This window comes from Hoplias malabaricus, chromosome 1, assembly GCF_029633855.1.
Source record: "Hoplias malabaricus isolate fHopMal1 chromosome 1, fHopMal1.hap1, whole genome shotgun sequence".
NCBI lineage: Eukaryota > Metazoa > Chordata > Actinopteri > Characiformes > Erythrinidae > Hoplias > Hoplias malabaricus.
The window spans coordinates 56,340,939-56,360,361 of record NC_089800.1 but is presented as its reverse complement, the minus strand read 5'-3'; the positions used below and the strand labels follow the sequence as shown (position 1 = coordinate 56,360,361).

Below are 19,423 nucleotides of genomic sequence, written 5' to 3'. Positions count from 1 at the left end.
TTAGTTCCTTAGGAATAAACATTTACTGTTTACACAAAAGGTGTTTAAAATATGTACACTGCACTGTATCCCTAATCCACTTCATGTTTGAATCCCATGACTTTGATTCAATCCCAAAAAAAGAGTCGATTCTCTGATTTTAGGCCGTAGATCTTGGAATCGAGGGTCGACTCACAAGCTTCATTGAGATAGATCAGAGGACTTACACAGGGCCACCCGGTGCTGGAGAGTATCACTGCTGGACTGAGAATAGTCCACCAACAAAAACACCCAGCCTGTGACTAATAATAGAGCATGACCAACATAATCTATGCAGTAAAAGAATAGCTTCTGTCTCTGACTTTAAATCTACAATGTCGACCAACATGTGATAGATGAGGCTAATAGAATAAAATTATGTATTTGATTAATATAGCATAATTGTTTGATTTTAGAAATACAACTGGGAGCTGACTAAACGTTTCTATTTAAAATTGGCTTATTTTGTTGTATTATGAACGTTATTTTAGGTTTTTCAGATATGCGTTTGTTTTGCCGGAAAACTTTTGTGGAATCGACTCAATCGGTATTCATTTGACTTGTCCATTCGGGCAGAAGCAGTTGTAAAGCGCGCCATTTTTTTTTATCTCCTTGGCGACGGTTGTTGTGTGACGCTTAGCTCGTCTCCAGGAAGTAAGAGAGTGGACTAACGGGAAGCTTCGTGGAGTAGCGGTTATAAACAAATCGAGATGGACGATTCTCTGCAGCTCGGGGAGAACGGACTATCCAGAAATGTGAGTTCTGATCCACTTAAACGACGCGGAGGCACCGTATGAGCACTGTCTCTCCCTGTTCTATACCACAGGCCAAGGGCAGAGACCAGAGTTTAGCAGCAGCTCACAGGCTTCAACTCCTGTATCGGCGCCTGATATATTTCACTGTGAATAATAGCACTCAGCAAACTGATACCCAGCGAGGAATATCTGGTTTCTGCTTCTTTATGCCATTAATATAATTCTACATCTGTAGTGTACGTTAGCACAGATTACACCAACGTTCCTGAAATCGCCTCTCATTGAGCTAAGTTATCTATCTAGAGACTGTAGAGCAACAAAATAAGCATAGACTCCCACATTTCAACACCTGTTTATTTTTAGAATTTAGAAATGCTTGATCCATCATTCAGGTGAACAGAAGCTAAATCTAATATGATACGGGGGTAAAAATCATAGGCTTGGCCAGTACTTGAAAGGAAGACTTAGGAAAAATTTGATGGCAGCTGGAGTTGTTGGTGGGGCCGTTAGGGATTGTGATTCATCCCTGTGCCCTTTGTGAATCCCAATACAAATGTGCAGTGACGGGGGCAATGTACTCTCTAAATGATACCAATATGATCCTGAATTTCTGAGGTCATAAAAGATCCATGCCCATTACCTTGAAAAGACAGGGGTGATGCCTCAATGCCCTTTCTAAATCATCTACTGTGGCCACTTCTGGGCACTTGGTCAGCTTTAAAATAAATAAATAAATAAATAAAATAAAATAAAATTAAAAGGTAGTTGTCTGTGACCTCATTTTATACCCCATAGCTAATGGGTGGTAAGTATAATGGTGAGGACTCCAGTTTATTGGTGGTTGAGATGATAACCTAATATTTAAAAAAATGTCTTTGTTTCTACATTCACTGTCCATTCTCTTAGTTTCACTGACCATACAGGAGCTCTTTGTAGTTTTATCATTACGGACTATAGTCCATTTGTTTCTCTGTATACCTTTCCCTCTTTCATTCTGTTCTTCATTGGTCAGGACCCCCAAAGGACCACTGCAAAGCAGGTATGATTTGGGTGGTGGATCATTCTCAGTGCTGCAGTGACACTGACATTGTGGTGATGTGTTAGTGTGAGTTGTACTAGTACGAGCGGATCAGACACAGCAATGCTGCTGAAGTTTTTAAACACACTTTGTCCACTTACTGTTCACTCTATTAGACACCTATCTTGTTAGATGTAAAGTCAGAGACAGTAGCTCGTCTGTTGCAGCACAGTTTGTGTTGTTCATCAGTGGACACAGGACACTATTGGCTGGATATTTTTGGTTCTCAGCTAAGCAGTGACTGACGTAGTGTTGGTGTGTAAACCTCTATTGTACTGGTACAAGTGGATCAGTGCACTTTTCTCAATCCAGAGGTGACACTGAAAACTGATGGGTTGTGAAAACTCCATCAGCAGTGCTGTGTTTGACTCATTCATACTGTCACAACGACCACACAAACCCACCACCACCATGTCAGTGTCACTGCAGGGTTGAGAATGGGCCACCCAAATCATACCTGCTCTGTGGTAATCCTATAGGGGTCCTGACGACTGAAGAACAGGGCGAAAAAGGGCAAACAGTGAATACAGAGCAACAGATGGACTCCAGTCTGTAATTGTAGAACTACAATGTGCTCCTGTTGATAATGGAGCAGAGAGAATGGACAGTGAGTGTAGAAACAAGGAGGTGGTTATAATGTTATGGTTGATGTGTGTATAAGTGTAGCTATCATTTCTTTCTTCATTTATGCATTCATTACTACTGTTATAAAATATTGAATGCTTGTATAGCTGAAAACAAATGAATAAACGTGTACTTCTGCAGTCTGGTTGAAATTTGTATTTCAAGTTTCAAGTTCTTAGGCAAAAGACCTTGAAACATTAAAATCTATAACTAAACACTGAAATGTAATCATTAAATTCTTAAAAATGTCAGAATTATTTTATTAAAATGTTTCATGACATTTTCTTTATAATAATTTTAGAATTATGAAAATATGATCTCTCATTCCTTTTCTACATTTTGAATTATAATCGGTGCTGTGATACTGAAACTGTCATACAACCCTGTGACTCAATTTATAGGCTGAGGTTCCTTAGATTTTTTTTTTTTTGGGGGGCAAACTTGTGAAACACCTGAACAGAAATTACATATTAATGGGTGAATTTGTTTCACATATGTAGCTTTTTTTTATCGCCAGGCTGCTAAAAGTGGCAGAAGAGCTCGACAGGCGGCCGACACAATGGGCACAGAAGAGTTACGTCCTGGGCGCAAAGCTTCCTCCTCTGGAGCCTCAGGAATTGGAGAGGTAACTTCAGCCCTGAATTTACCCATTCACGTCCAGCTCTGAATATCTGCCATTACAAATTCATCATTATTTATGAGAATAATGTCTTAAAATCCTAATCATACTCATGTATTTGCATCTGGCTGAATTTCTGTGCTTGAACCGAAGGAGGAGGACGATACGGTACAGTAGCAAAATGCATGGCTTTGTTTGGAGTGTGTTGTTGTGAATTTTGCTTAGTAATTTTATACCTTGTGTTAAAGGAAAACTTTGAGTAATATGGTATGAAATCAAGTGGAAACTCAAAAGGGAAATACAATTATTCTAAAAAGTCACTTGGTATAAAGTTACTTTCTGCTTTGGGTTATATAACGAGGTTCTTAAAGACTTTTTCTTATATTTTTCACCTGGTGATTTTTAAAGGTATTGATTTATATAGCATTTCTGTTCAAATGAAGGAGCTGCTGAAGTAAATTTGGGCCTGTACATGCCTAATGATGCATGAGGGCTTCAAGTAGCATTAGGTTCTTTGCAGCGGTCTTACACCAGCAGATTGGCATCTACAGAATGAAGGTTTTGGTTTGTCCCCAGGCCGTTTGAGAGCTGTACATGGGTCAGATCTTCTCCACTTGGAATTCTAGCAATGTTATTTTTTCCTTTTTTCCCCTGTAAACTTCCTAAATTAGCCCTATTTTCCTCATGAAAAAAGAGGATTCTCGCGCCCTCTGTGACCTCCCAATGACATTAAATATATTTTTTTGACATGTGTGACTGGTCTAGTTTATACATAGGCAGAATTGTACTCTCTTCTAAAAATATGTACTGCATCAAATAGGACAGGAAAAATCAAAACTCAATCTTGACTTGATTTGGAGCAACAGACATTTAAGAATATCACTCATATTATCAGACAGGCATGTCTCTGAGTTCCCGTATTGTTTTTTTTGGGGGGGCATTTTATGTTTTAATCATTTGCCACAAGATGAATTATAATTAAATACAGATGTTTTTTTTCCCCAAACTTAATGAAATGAAGATCCACAAAGATAGGCACAAGCTTTTATATTCATAGCTGGAAAAGAAAATAAATATTATAAATATAATAAATACTGGCTGAATATTAAACCAATTGTAGGGAATATATGTAGCAAATGCAAAATTGTTGCAGATTGATAACCAGGCTGTTATTTTTAATTCATCATGTCTCATTCTTTCCACCTTCAGCCTTTCAACTTTGCCCTGAAATTACTACTTCTGCTTTAACCTCCTGATATAATAGGACATCCTAATGGGGAATATAAACTCATAAACACCTGTCTTGAAGTACCCCATTAATGGGAGATAGTTCTTTCTTTCATGCAGCAAGGAAAGAAAATCCTCCAGGGCTATGTGTCATTTTGCAGACCCAATTTGGTAATGAGAAATGCTGTGCATTTTTCAAACCAATTTATGACCCGCCAGTCTTCTCTTCCCCTTTATGCGCTGTTCCGTCATTCGGAAGTTGGTAATCTATTTTTTCTGTTTGACATCTTTGACGTCTTTAATCTTAGCCCAATTGACTGTTTCCATGACTATTTTCAGAATCTAAGAATGAGAATGAATGAGCCAATGATTTTTTTTTTTTTGAGCTATTTTGGGTCATGCATAGGCAGCTCTCTAGGCCTCTGTGCAGTTCCCACATTCTACTGGTCTACATGCTGCTCATTCTCTAGCCCCCCTCCAAACTGCCAGACAGCAGTGGGTCTGCCATCGCTGAAACCAACAAGACACATGTTCATAGTCGCTAATTATGTCAGGGAGCGTGAGTCAAGCAACCACATTCTAATTAGTTTGTGAAACCTAATTATATGCTTCTTTCAGGTCAGTGTCTGTGCAGTAGCAGAAGTAAACCATTAAATATCAGTTCAACTATCCTGTATAATTAAAGGTTTATACACAACATCAATATGAAATAATTTCATAATATTTACAACATTAATAATTGCTTGTATATATTAGGTATACCTCTGTGTTAATGTGTTAGTTGGTTTAACAAGGCCTGAATAGAATTAATACAGTCATTTATTGAATTTCTTAATATAAGGTTGTTGATGTGCTCCTGCCTGGCTGAAGATGCCTCTTGTATGATGTCATGGTGAAACAACATAGTGTCAGATTTAATCAAAATCTGACCAGTGTAATTAGATCACTTATTCCTATGTCTTGTCTCAAAGACCTTTATACGCAGTAAATTCAGACTTCTATTTTTTCAAAACCGGGTAAAGTGCAGTTTTTCAGCATTAGTAATAGGTGACTGTGTACTTATATAATACTGATGAATGGTTGCTTATGTTAGAGCCTCTCCTTAAGTGGTCATTCCACAGAGCACACAACTCATTGTATCAACATATCCTACTATAAAGAGAAACGCCTGCATAGCATGATTGTGGTTTGTTTTTTTTTTTTGTTTTTTTTTGTTTTTTGCTGTGAATATGAATAACTGAATATATTACATTTAAAATCATGTGATTTTGAATCTCAATTATAAAAATGAGATTTCCAAATTTGTTTGAAATCTGTGGGAGGAAACCGTAGCACCCAGAGGAAACCCACGCAGACACAGGGAGAACACACCACACTCCTCACAGACAGTCACCCAGAGGAAACCCATGCAGACACAGGCAGAACACACCACACTCCTCACAGACAGTCACCCGGAGGAAACCCACACAGACACAGGGAGAACACACCACACTCCTCACAGACAGTCACCCGGAGGAAACCCACACAGACACAGGGAGAACACACCACACTCCTCACAGACAGTCACCCAGAGGAAACCCATGCAGACACAGGCAGAACACACCACACTCCTCACAGACAGTCACCCGGAGGAAACCCACACAGACACAGGGAGAACACACCACACTCCTCACAGACAGTCACCCGGAGGAAACCCACACAGACACAGGCAGAACACACCACACTCCTCACAGACAGTCACCCGGAGGAAACCCACACAGACACAGGGAGAACACACCACACTCCTCACAGACAGTTACCCGGAGGAAACCCACACAGACACAGGCAGAACACAGCACACTCCTCACAGACAGTCACCCGGAGGAAACCCACGCAAATACAGGGAGAACACAGCACACTCCTCACAGACAGTCACCCAGAGGAAACCCACACAGACACAGGCAGAACACAGCACACTCCTCACAGACAGTCACCCGGAGGAAACCCACGCAAATACAGGGAGAACACAGCACACTCCTCACAGACAGTCACCCAGAGGAAACCCACGCAGACACTGGCAGAACACAGCACACTCCTCACAGCCAGTCACCCGGAGGAAACCCACGCAAATACAGGGAGAACACAGCACACTCCTCACAAACAGTCACCCGGAGGAAACCCACGCAGACACAGGGAGAACACACAACACTCCTCACAGACAGTCACCCAGAGGAAACCCACGCAGACACAGGGAGAACACACAACACTCCTCACAGACAGTCACCCAGAGCAAACCCACGCAGACACAGGGAGAGCACACCACACTCCTCACAGACAGTCACCCAGAGGAAACCCACGCAGACACAGGGAGAACACACCACACTCCTCACAGACAGTCACCCGGAGGAAACCTGGAGCTGTGTGACTGAGACAACTACGTGCTGCTCCACCGTGCCGCCTGAACGATGCAGAAAAGAACAAAAGAATCTAAGGGCAACAACACAGCTGATATAGTCAATGTTAGCTTTCAAGGAGGCATCAGGATACATTACTATTCACACCCCAGATTTGATCTGCTCTGATGTGTCTGAAAACATCTTTGAAGGTAGTTTAAGTGATGGGATACAAAAAGTGTTTGAGACTAGTTGTATCCACTCTTACCATGGGGATTTTTGCAGAGGTCTGTGGGCACAGTGCCCTCTACTGATACTTTGTTGCTATAGACATAGTGTTGAGAGACTTTTATTATTTATTAGAGTGCGGGTAGGTGAAACTTTAAGTATGGGTTTTATGTGTATAGTGTATAGTTACCACAATATAGAATAAGAGTCATGAATGGTAAACATCTTAAAATAATTAATAAACAATTGTCATAACATAAATAAAAGTTCAACAATTAGAAATCTTCTCACTATAATCTGATTAAATTGTATAATGCTGACTGTTAAGAAAACAAAGTAAAAAAAGAAGCAACTAGCAAGATCTGAGGTTATCACAGTGAATGAATAGCTCACTATTTGGCAAACAACAGGTCATTGTTGCCCTATTAATTGTTGTGTTTAACATTAACATGATTTACATTGGTAGCTTTATTGTTAAGTACCAAAGGGTGTTTAAAGCCTCACAAATTGTCTCTTGTGATAGGGTCCCCCACCTAAGCCACCTCGGCGACAGGGAGGTTGGGCTGAGGAGACAACTGGAACAGGCTCTGCCAAGTGAGTTCACGCAAAACCACATTATTTCTTGGGATTGTAGGTGACAAAATACTAAAGTTCATTATTTGAATTTAAATCAAGCTACATTAATTCCAGTGTCATTTAAAAGGCTCATACATCAGAAAACATTTCAAAATAAATGACAATGGCCAGTAAAGATCAGACTCTGAGTAAATTAATTTATGGAGATTTAACAGCAGACTTTATGGGTGTATTGAAAAATGGTAATCATTACTCTCCCTGTATTCAGTGCAGTGATTGTGCAGTGCTTTGTTTTTTTAAACTTACTTTTCTTGTAAGAACTCTACTTTTAAAAAATTTTTAGTGTATACACACACACACACACACACATCTTCTCAAAGCAACATTTCAAAAATGAAATAAATAAGCAAAATGGCAGTGTAATCCTTAATCCTTTGTTTAGCTCTGAATAGAAAACCAGCCCTAAACATTACTGTAATTCTGAGTCTAACACTGACCTACAATTTGTGATGTCTGATCCTCACAAGGGATAAAACTGCATATTGTTAATTTACTCTACCATTGTTGTGTGTGTCATGAGACAATAATGACTGGCAGCAATGACTCTAAACTGTGCAAAAAAATTGGAACTTGACAGAGTTTTAAAAAGAAACCTGGATGTGTGAAAAGAACACAGCTTATTTTTCAGTTGGCTAGATTAAATCCGCAGGGATGCTTTATGATTTCCAAGTGTTATTATGGTTAGTGAATCACAGATCAATGCAGTAAGCCACATGTACCACAGGAGGGCACTGTGCTCTGTGGAATATAACAGTAAAACAAATAGTACAAGCTCTAATTTGTTAGTTGCATTTTAGTTGCTTGAGTTACATTCAAGTTACTACATTACAAGTTACTTACATTTTTATTAGTTAAACCTGTGGTGTTGAGCAGCATGTGACTTGCTAAAACCATTGTCGAAAATGTAGAACTAAAGACTCTAAAGAGTATTTGTGCACATGACGGTATGTTAATGAACCAGGCTTTTGTTCCAGTTGATTCTGTACTCTGCTGCTTTACTTGTTCTCTCCTCGAGAGCTGGAGATGCATATACTGACACATTGAAATGTACAAGCCAACTCAATTGGATTCATTTGCATGGTTTTCTGAGTCACTGGTTTAAATAGGAGAGAGAGAGGCTCTATACATCTGTCTCAAGAAAGGTCAGGGTGTCTGTTCTGTGTGTCTTCCTAACCTATCTTGATTTTCTGTGTTTGGGGTTGAGAGAGAGAGAGAGAGAGAGAGAGAGAAAGAAAGAGAGGGAGAGAGAGGATTGCTGTATAAGGTGTTAAAGGGGTTCACAACGCATTGATCCTCCTCTCTGAAACAAAGTAACTAATGGTCCCCTCTAGAGCAGGCAAGGACTTTTTTCCGCTCAATGTCACCCCTCATGCTCAATCACCGCCGCCCTGCTCGCACTAATCCCACAGCAGAAATCCCAGGATTTGCCGATCTATCACTCCTAATTGACACTAACTGATCTGTCAGTTTATTGATGAACCTTTGAAGCCTGGTTGTCACAATATATTTTATCCCTAACAACTTTTTCCAGACAGTTTTACCATGTCTATCGCTTTACCTTACATGAGTCTTAATCAAGAGACCCATAATGTGTCTTAAATGTGGCTCCAGCAGGACAGGACACACAAGGGCAGCAAGGTGAGCTACTGCTGCCTTACATATCAGTGTGGAGCAGAATAACTCATCAGATATTTAGCGGGATTTAACTGTTGTCCTGTAAAACCACTGTACCATATCTTTTAATAAGAACAAAATGAATAATTGTAAGGTTTTTCAGGGATGATGCACAATGTTTTTGTACAATAAGAATTTGTACATCCACAACTTTTTGCAGTTAACAGTATGAAAACTGTATGAGGCAAAAAATCCACACATCTTTTAAGCTAAAGGGAGAACAGCATGTATAAAAACAATGCAGTAGAGTAGGGCTGATGGCCTGTGCAGATGCCGAGGTCTGTTCTGTCCTGAAAGATATGATATTTGAAAACAGCATTTATCCCAGGATATTAGTCATTATCTCAAATACCAGATTACCATACATGTAAATAGGTATAGTTCAGGAAATAGTGGGAAAAAAATCTTTTACTACAGAATTACAGAGAATAAGCCGATGTTGAGGTTATTTTCAGACTAAAATCAGTGACTTTGTGTAAAGGTATTCAGACTGTTTTTGATCAAAGCTGTTTTTTAAGTTTGGATTTAGAGGCCATACGTTTATTTTTTGCCCAGTAGGGGGCACTAAATTCTAAGCGAAACGTTTGGATTCATATTGTACGTGATTAATCACAACAACACTGGTTTGTTTTATCTGCCTAATCAACAAGTGGTGCCCTCACTATAGCCAGATTACTGATAGTGACTTCCTTTGAAGAGTAAAGGACAAACTCAAGTCTGTCTGTGCTGATGTGTTTTTATTTCTTTGATGTCTGATTTACATAATTGTTGTCATTAATTATGAATTCTTTATAAAGACGAAGTATAAAAAAACATTTTTATCGATAAAAATCAGTCATGTTAACCAATATAAATAATAAATCAAGTTGGAACATTATAAACAGTGTAAATAATAAAATGCTGCTTTTGTGAGTGTATGAATGCACTCGCAAAGTACATTGATTATAAACAAATAAAAATTCAGTATAAATGATGCTTGATTACTTTAACCTTTTCTGTGTTTTGTCATCCAAAGATCGGGAAGAAGGCAAGGTGCCGAGGAGGTCGAGGAGTAAGTTCCATGCCTTTCTCTTTATTTTCATCCTTGTTTTATTGTTATTATTCCACATTGCTGATTAAATCAAATGAAATTTTAATACAAAACGAAAGCCATAGAAATGTTTGTTTGTTCTTGTTGCTATAAGAAGGAAATTACCATTGGCTGGAAATTGTCCTTGGTTGCAACTAATCCTGGCGTTCCAAGAACAATCACTTAGCCTGATTAAAAGACATCATGGTGGAGTTCTCATCATTTTAGTTGAGGTTGGGGGCCAAGATGGCTGGCTTTTTGCATTCCCCCAACTCTTTACCTCCTCCCGTTAACCATGCAGGGCATATTCATAGCAGGAATACTTAGTATGTGTTTATATTACTCCTAAGCAGCAAGACTTTTCTTTGTGAATGTTTTAGTGGTCTTTAAGAAACAATTACCACTCCTTGGCTTTAACAGACATCTCTCTTCTTGTTTGTCTGTAGCCAGCGGCTGAGACCACAGACCCCTGAGGGCTCTGATGATGAGAGTGGTGAGTACCCCCTGTGGCCCTGCTAGTGAGGCTGCTCAGCTTGCCTCAGTGGAGACAGATTTGAAGAAGTCTCCACTTTGACAATCACTTCTTGGGTATGATACTCAATTACAGAAAACTAGGAGCAGTAGGGGGTAGCCAAATTGATTGCAGGTGCTGAAATGTGCAGTTGTTCAAGATTACCGTGGATGTGTTAACTAGCTGTAATTGACCTATGGATTTCATTTATGTTCATTATCTATCTGACTTCAACATGACCACTCCAAGCATCTAATTGCCAGTGTTTTTGGTATTAAGTGTCACACACTGTTTATTTAATAAGGTGTCTGTTTAACATTAGACTGAAAATGGATGCCTGTTACTTTTTTTACTTGAGTAGCGAAGTCATCTCAATATATCTCATATCATATACTTTTTGTGGCAGCTCTTGTGTGTGTTGAACCACACTAGTCCCTGTTTGGAGTGATTCTCCACTGGGAACACAGCTTCTACACACCCTGCAGCTCTGAGTTCCACCAGACAAATATGTCAGGACTTTCAGCAAAGCAGAGCCCGGAATAATTGTTCCATTTTTCTACCAAGCAGCAGGGGAAATAAAGGTTGAAATTGCCAAAGTAAAGAATGAGGGGGAAGAGCAATGCCACTGGTTGCGCGATTTGTGAAGGCAACATTGGTAAAATGTGCAAACGTTAAATATATTTAGAATGGGTTTAAGTACATACACATCTTTAAGCTGGGTTTCGTTAGACAGTTTTTATTCTGAGATGTTAGTATATAGTTCAGTATGTAGTTTGTTGTTAAGTCTACTATAACGTTTATACTTTGATTAGATCAGCCTTACACAGTCAAGCACAAGCAATGATAATGCACTGCCGATGTTGGATATGTTTTTAATGAGGAACAAAAACATTATGATATAATATATATCATGATAATGTCATAGAATTATATATATATATATATATATATATACACATGCACACATAGTGACTTGTATGTATCTTTACACTTATATAGCCCCTTTCTAGACACCCAAGGATGCTTTACAATCCACACACACTGGTGAGAAGCGGCAGCCAAACGCACACAGCGTACTCTCAACCGGGAACGACCGTCCACCTGGAGGACTGCATCGGGCACTAGGGTTTAACCCAGGATAGAGCGCCATACAGACATTCATTCACACACCAGGACCGTTATTAGAGAGTTATCCATGTTTTTGGACTGTGGGAGGAAACCGGAGCAGACACGGGGAGAACATGGAAACTCCACCCAGATGGGACTTGAACCCAAGATCCCAGCGCTGGGAGGCGAACATGCTAACCACTAAGCCACCGTGCCGCCACAACGACTTGTGGTGATTGTTTGGTGCTTGGTTTTGATACAGTCAATTTAACAAGGCAGTCCAACACATAATCTAAGCCCCCAAACACCACTCAGCTGCCCACACACTAAGAAGTCGTCAGATACAGAGACCCTGGTGCTTTAGGGTTTTACCCAGTAAATATAACTCAAACTATGATTACTTTGTACACGGTGAGTGCCACAGGCTGGTTGTTGGGTAATGGCAGTTACTGAGCTTTGAAAACTCACATATTTTGTGTTCCGTTTGAGCAGATATCCTTGGTGAGCGTTTTGAATTGGACATAAACAGATTTGAAATGCTGTCATACTGCCGTGAATGTAGACCTGGCTTTTTGATGGAGTCGTCATATTATCTTGTATTCAGTGAGCCTTCCTTCCCCTTCGACCTCTCATAATACGCTGCTTTGCAACCTCACTGAACACATTGTTTTGCTTTTTTTCCACATAATCATGATGTTTGCATACATGCTTAGCCCTCTCTGTTTCACATTGAACTCTCATAGAATTCTGTTGATCATGCATTATTTGCTGGAACAAGGGGAGGGTTCGGGGAGAAACGGGGGAAAAAAACAAGTCTGGAATCTATTTGTGAAGAGCTGGACGTAGAGGCTTTTTGATGTCATTGCGCTAAGACCATTAAATTTGATTGGGGGTCCGGGGGGGACAGATTCTGCTGAACGCACTGCTTTGGAAATGAGAGGACAAAGTGTCACCCAGAACCTCATGAATATGAAGCAGAGCTCGGCGCGCGCCCGCATTTATTTGGATATCAGAAACGCAGATGAATCTTGTCAGTGACTAAACGAGGCTGGCATTTTTAATTAGTTTTAATTAAAAATAAGAGAAAAGCAAGAAGTTATCAATGGAGGGATAAGGGGGCTTGTTATCTGTGTCAGGGTGATGGAATTTAACATGAGTTGTGTGGCATGTTGCTGTGACCTGAGCCTTACAGTGGAAAAAATTCCCCAGAGTATGTCTTAGCTTTTTGAAGTTTTTGAGAAATACTGATACAGAATACAGAAATAACTGAGTCTGTAAATGGAGGGTCCTGTGGTCACACTGCTTATTCTTTTGTGTCATGAAGGTGAAAGTGAAAAATAATTTCTAAATACATCTTTTCCATCTGTGAAGATTGTGACTGTCTTATGTAGCAATATAATATATAAGCTTATGTTTTATTAATCATATATTTAGTTTGTTAGCAAGTGTCCGAAAAACAGCAAGGCAACTGCTTAAAAATCACAAGCTGAGTTCAAGTTTTTGTTGAACTTTATTGTGGAAAATTCTGAGCGCACCTTTCATTTATTTCTTTTATTTACTTATTTATCTTTTTACACAAGTAGCAGGATACATATCTTTAACAAAAAATTCACAGAAGCCAGAACAACTAAATATTCTTATTACTGTATTACTGCATTTCATTGCCCCTGTTCTTATACTAAGCAATGACAATAAAGTTGAATCTATCTATCTGTCAATCTGTCTGTCTAGCTGTTTGTCTACATTTACCTTAATCTTTTATTAGAACATCCATTTATTTCAAGAGGTCTTTAGGAATATTTCCCAAATCTCTGTAGTTCAGTCATGACACGTTTTTCTTTTCTGATCCTAATAACCCAGTTTATTCAGTATGTAGTGATCACACATTATCTAGTTTTGGGTTTGCTTTCTTTTCTCAGTTACATCTTTAAAGATACGCATTTTTTCAGACCCCTATTTTTGAGTTGCTTTTCCGTTTTTTCTTTATACGACTGATTTATCTTACATCTACATGTAAATTAAATAAATTAATGCGTGGTCTTTGGCTTTTGCATGTTGTGGTGAAAAAATGAACATTGGATGTACGTACTGGACAAGCTTAATGGATATCAAATATGTATATCCTAAATGTAATACTGTATGCTCTGGTCTTGTGTTTGTATTACTTACCAATATACACACACTTACGCTTCCTCACACCAACAAAAGTCCATCCAAAAAAAAAAAAGAGGGGGAAACTGAAAGTTCGCCCCGTCCTTCTTTGGGAGTGACGCCATGCTCTGTCCTGTTGAGTTTTGCCAATTAAAGCGGGTTCCCACTGTTTTGAGCGGCGGGCAGGCAGCTCCTGGCACCGTGGCTCCTGCCAGGGCGCGCCGTGACTTCCGACCCCACACAGATGGGCCCGCACGCCTGGAGCCCGGCCCAGCCCGAATGGACACTGAGGTCGCCTCTCCAGCCCGAAGGGTCCTTAGGGTAGCCACTGCTGACAAGGCCCAAATGCTTGGGTAGTGGGGGGTAAGGTGGGGTGCGTGGGTGGTGGTGGTGGGGCAGTGCACAGGGGTTGGGAGGTGGAGGGGGGGTGCTTTCCGGGGAGCCCCTGGCCAGAGCCCTGCCTCACAGCAGGAAGAGATGCCGCCTCGCTCACTGAATATTCATGGCCGCCTGGTCACTGTGACAGGGGGCAGCATGGAAGAGGATAGCTGAGAGGGAGAGAGATGATGGTGATGAGTCGGAGAGAGAGAAAGATCAGGAAAGGGAGGGTGGGAATCAAGCACCAATTCACACACAACATAAACAAAAATGAACAGAGGAGACAGACGGCATCTGTGAAGCCCTCTGATTCAAGGGATATGAGATATGTTGCAGCTTTCACTAACACACCGCAGTAGCAAGCAGCATATGGTCTTGAGTGTTCCCAGAGCTTCAGTGTTTTTTTAGAAAAGTTCTGAGTGTATGTGGTCATTAAAAAAGATGCTTTAATTCTTCTCGCCCTCTTTTCCCCATTTCCTCTCCCTCAGATCTGTGCCAAAGGCTGATCTGTTACATACCCACAGTGGAGTTATGAAGGAAGTGCTCTTCAGAGCTTAAATTCAAGTCTCTGACCAAATGTTAGTTGAAACTCTTTCAGCAACAGATACAGCACATGTTATTTGTGGTGCTTTGTCTTTTAGACATCCCAGTGATCCCTGATCTGGATGAGGTACAGGAAGAGGACCTGACCATGCAAGTGGCTGCACCTCCAAGGTACACTACACATTTGCCCGTTTGTACTAATACTGTTACTGATTTACCATTTTAATTATATAGCGAGTTAAAATATTTGCAGTAAGTCTGTGTTAACTGCTTTTCAAATAAAATTGCCATCTAAATAACAGTCATGATGTACAGGTCATTAAAGCTTTGGTGAGATGTTATTAAACAACACAGCACTGCTCTCTATGTCTAAACAGCCCTGTTTAGAGCGACAGGTTTCAGTGCTTCTATCTTTAAATGAGGATGAGCAACAGCGAGAGTCATGAGTGAAAAGCAAGTAGCAGAACTATGGATTGTGCTTTTGCTCAGTTTTCTTCCTTCCCTGTTATAATTTTTAAACATATTTTATCAGTTTACTTTTTTCTCTATTATCGTTCCTTTGCACTCTCACACAAACTCAAGTTCCGCTCTAGGATTGTCCAGAATCAGAGAAGGGGGAGGGCAACGCTAAAGTCTCTTCAATTTATGTACAAACAGAAGCAGTACATAATCAGAACGTCTATTTTATCCCATGTTTTCTGACTTAGGCAGCCCACACATAACTGATTCTGGGTCGTCTTATTTCACAGTTTGTGGGTTGGCTGGTTTGAGCTACTCAAATTAATGAAATTAGCCTTAATGAAAAACAAGTCTTATATTTTCAGAGTTGTGTGAACTAAAATCTTTCCAAGCAGATTAAATATATATCATTTGTGGCTTAAAAACCTAAAAGGGACTGATTAGAGCCAAATGAATTGCTTTTTCCGGCTCCTCATGCACATATCTCCCTCAGAGTTCAGTGCTGGTAGCGCTTGTAGATATGGGCAACCTAGAGCTTTTCAGAAATAATTCTTTTGGTCATGAAAACTTCTGCTGCTTTTTTGTTCATTTGTTGGTGGTGTTGTCATTTTTTAATGTTCATGTGATGTTTTTGATTAGGATGTGTACATGAAGACTGTTTCAAGGCACATATATTTTCACAATAGTGACATATATACATCATATGCACAAACAAATGTGACCTAAAAAATATGATGAAGTGTGAGTAATGCTTTTAATTCATTTATTCATTCATTCATTATCTGTAACCACTTATCCAGTTCAGGGTCACGGTGGGTCCAGAGCCTACCTGGAATCATTGGGTGCAAGGCAGGAATACATCCTGGAGGGGGCGCCAGTCCTTCACAGACACACAGATATACATTCGCTCACACACTCCCGGACACTTTTGAGTCGCCAATCCACCTACCAACGTGTGAGGAAACCGGAGCACCCGGAGGAAACCCACGCGGACACGGGGAGAACACACCAACTCCTCACAGACAGTCACCCGGTGCGGGAATCGAACCCACAACCTCCAGGCCCCTGGAGCTGTGTGACTGTGACACTACCTGCTGCGCCAGCGTGCCACCCTCGAAATTATTGTCAGTTGTTACATCAGTTTTAGGTAAAAACTCCCAGGACCTTATCAACTTTCTACATGACCTTTTCAGTATGTGTTTTTTAATGTGTGTCTGAATATGGTCTGACAGCACAGTAAGGTTCTGCTTGTAATTAGATTTCGAATAATGAAGTAGAATAATATGCAGAATATGCCTTTAAAGAACAAGCTCTCTATTCCTGACAGTGAGAGTAAGACGAGATCCAGTAACCGTGCTACAAATAGGAGAGGACTGTAAGCAGAGGAAAGCTAATGCTCTGCAATACTAGTCAGGCAAATAATCCTGAACCTCTCAACCAAAAAAAAAAAAAAATAGGTTTTATAAAACATGGAGTTCATCATGGTCTTAATGGAGTTAGTCTTTTTCTAGTGATAATAAAGGTTGTGAAGATTAACTGAGGCAGGTAGAGCCCCATGTCGTTTATGCTGTGGGCCCTCCACAGTTGCCCAGGTTGTTAAAGTGGGTGCCCTGTCCCCTTTGGCTCCCTGTGTGTGCTGTGTGGGAGATAATATCCACACTGAACTCATCGCAGGAGCAATGTAGCGTGTAATATGGCTTAAGTAGGACTGGCATGCACTACTAGGCCATAGCTACTTTTACAGACTCCCTCATTTTAATTCACAAATTGCAGATAAGCAGCTGGCTTTCAATTTAGAGACTGACTTCAGCTTGGCATTTGTTTCCATGTGTCCCAGTAGTTCATAATCAACTCATTGTTCATGGTGTATTTGTTTTTGGATATACTTTTCAGGCTATTCATCAATATGTAATTTGTTGAATAGCGCAGACATTATAGGGTAGCCTGATTTGTCTGTAATCCCAAATTTAGTTATTTATACTGCTTTGATTATTAGTGCTGACATGTCAGAGAAGGCTTTTTGTCTGTCATTTTTATCGTTAAAGCACTTGGTCTGTCATGGATGGTAAAACTACATTTTTTATTTTTTTATTTTATATTTACATTGCTTATTGCTATATAAATGTTTTTCTTTCAGCATCCAGGTGAACAGAGTGATGACCTACAGGGACTTGGATAATGACTTAATGAAATACTCTGCATTTCAAACACTGGTGAGACAGGAAGCCCTACTAAGCTGCTTACACTCATGACTGACATACACACAATTATTAAAGTAAATGCAAATGTGGGTCCAATATGAAGAGTGAGTCCAGTGCTGCCACTTAGTTGCTATGATGGCTGTCATTTTTAAAGGACGTTTATTGAAAATACACCTAAGGGCCAATAATGTTCATTTAAGCATGGTGTAAAAGCAGAGAAAATGCACACGGTTGCTCAGACTTCTTTATTATATAATCAGATGAGCTTCCTGACCTGTTTTATGTGATCCCACCATATTTTCTAATGTTTACAAAATGTAAATAGTATTTCTGCATTCTTTTTTACTAGCGCAACAGCATTTTTAAAATTGAAAATAAGCATATTCTGTGGTTACTTGCAGATGCAGCATTATACCTGAATTATTGGTCACTGTCAGAATAGTATATGTTTATTTTATGTGGCTTGGAGATCTAAAAGCTGTCTCTAAGCATGGGAAAATAGTTTGGATAATATGTGGCATGTGTTTTTATCCAGGATGGTGAAACTGACCTGAAGCTTCTCACCAAGGTTTTAGCACCAGAGCAGGAGGTGAGAGAGGTGAGTGGAGCTATAGAGGCAGCAGTCTGACCAACCGTTTCTGGGCCACCAAAGGGGGTCAATGTTGTGTCTCTGAAGAATATAAGATTAATAAGTCTTCTCTAGAACACTCTTTCTCAGATCCTGTTTTGTATTTTGTGTCTTGTTTTCCGACTGCTTCATGCATCCAATCATTTTGCTCCTGCCCTCTTTCATGTGCTCTTGTCCTTGCTCTGTCTCTTTGTCTTATTCCTCCCTATTCATTACATCTCTCTCTCTCTCTCTCTCTCTCTCTCTCTCTCTCTCTCTCTCTCTACCCACGGCATTCTCATTACCTCTCTCACCTTGTATGTTCAGGAGGATGTTGGCTGGGACTGGGATCATCTATTTACGGAGGTGTCGTCCGAGCTGCAGACGGAATGGGATCAAGGAGAGAGAGAGGACCAGTCTCCTCTTCCTGTGGCCTGAGGATAGATGACTTTCAGTCAAAAAGGCCAGTGTCACTTGTTACGTTCTAGTGGTCCTTTCCTTGTGGCCAGCTGGATGCACACCAAAATGTACAACCGTTTATAGTTATTCATCATATTACTGTTCATATTGAATATTTAACTTTGTCCTAGTTGTGGCCTGACTTGTAACTGATACTTGGATTCACACGTCTCATTAAAAGTCAGAAACCTTAAACTCGTCCTAAACTTCTTCAGTTATCACAAGACCTTTGGTGTCATTTGTACTGTCTGAAGAGAATTTGTGAGCTCAAGTCCAAGGTTAATGAGAAGGTAAGCTGATTGGTTTAAGTTGATTGGTTTAAAATGAACTTTACACACAGAGCAATACAACCTTATCATTATTGACTGCACCATCGACTCTATCTCTCTGCTCTTCTACCAAAGCTTCCTTTTTCTGCACAATTATCTCAACCACATTGAGCTAGGATCCTATTGACATCAGCGGGATTAACATAATTAAATGTTTGTATTGGGTCTAAATACCACATTCTAATTATGAAAGGTTAAGTGATTTGGATACTGTTTTTATCTTCTTTTGTTACTAATTTGCGTTACAATGAATTTATAGAGAGTAGCACAACAAAGGGAATTGTGAAAAGGTTATTCATTCATTATCTGTAAGCGATTATCCACTTCAGGGTCGCGGTGGGTCCAGAACCTACCCGGAATCATTGGGCGCAAGGCAGG

The 19,423-nt window shown here is 40.0% G+C and overlaps 1 protein-coding gene across 2 annotated transcripts; it reads left to right on the top strand.

The window, feature by feature from the left end:
• Nucleotides 1–449: 449 nt before the first annotated feature.
• On the top strand, nt 450–18,976 carry LOC136664556 (intraflagellar transport protein 43 homolog A). Of its 2 annotated transcripts, XM_066641805.1 has the most exons (10): nt 450–773; nt 2,993–3,100; nt 3,248–3,262; nt 7,445–7,515; nt 10,247–10,282; nt 10,747–10,793; nt 15,089–15,161; nt 17,587–17,662; nt 18,186–18,248; nt 18,585–18,976. In XM_066641805.1, exons 1-10 carry the CDS (start codon nt 729–731, stop codon nt 18,693–18,695), a joined length of 645 nt encoding a protein of 214 aa, XP_066497902.1. In that variant the 5' UTR covers nt 450–728; the 3' UTR covers nt 18,696–18,976. The 2 variants fall into 2 exon arrangements, with proteins under 2 accessions (XP_066497902.1, XP_066497910.1); XM_066641813.1 differs by lacking the exon at nt 3,248–3,262 and having other exon boundaries at nt 464–773; nt 18,585–18,920.
• Nucleotides 18,977–19,423: the final 447 nt, after the last annotated feature.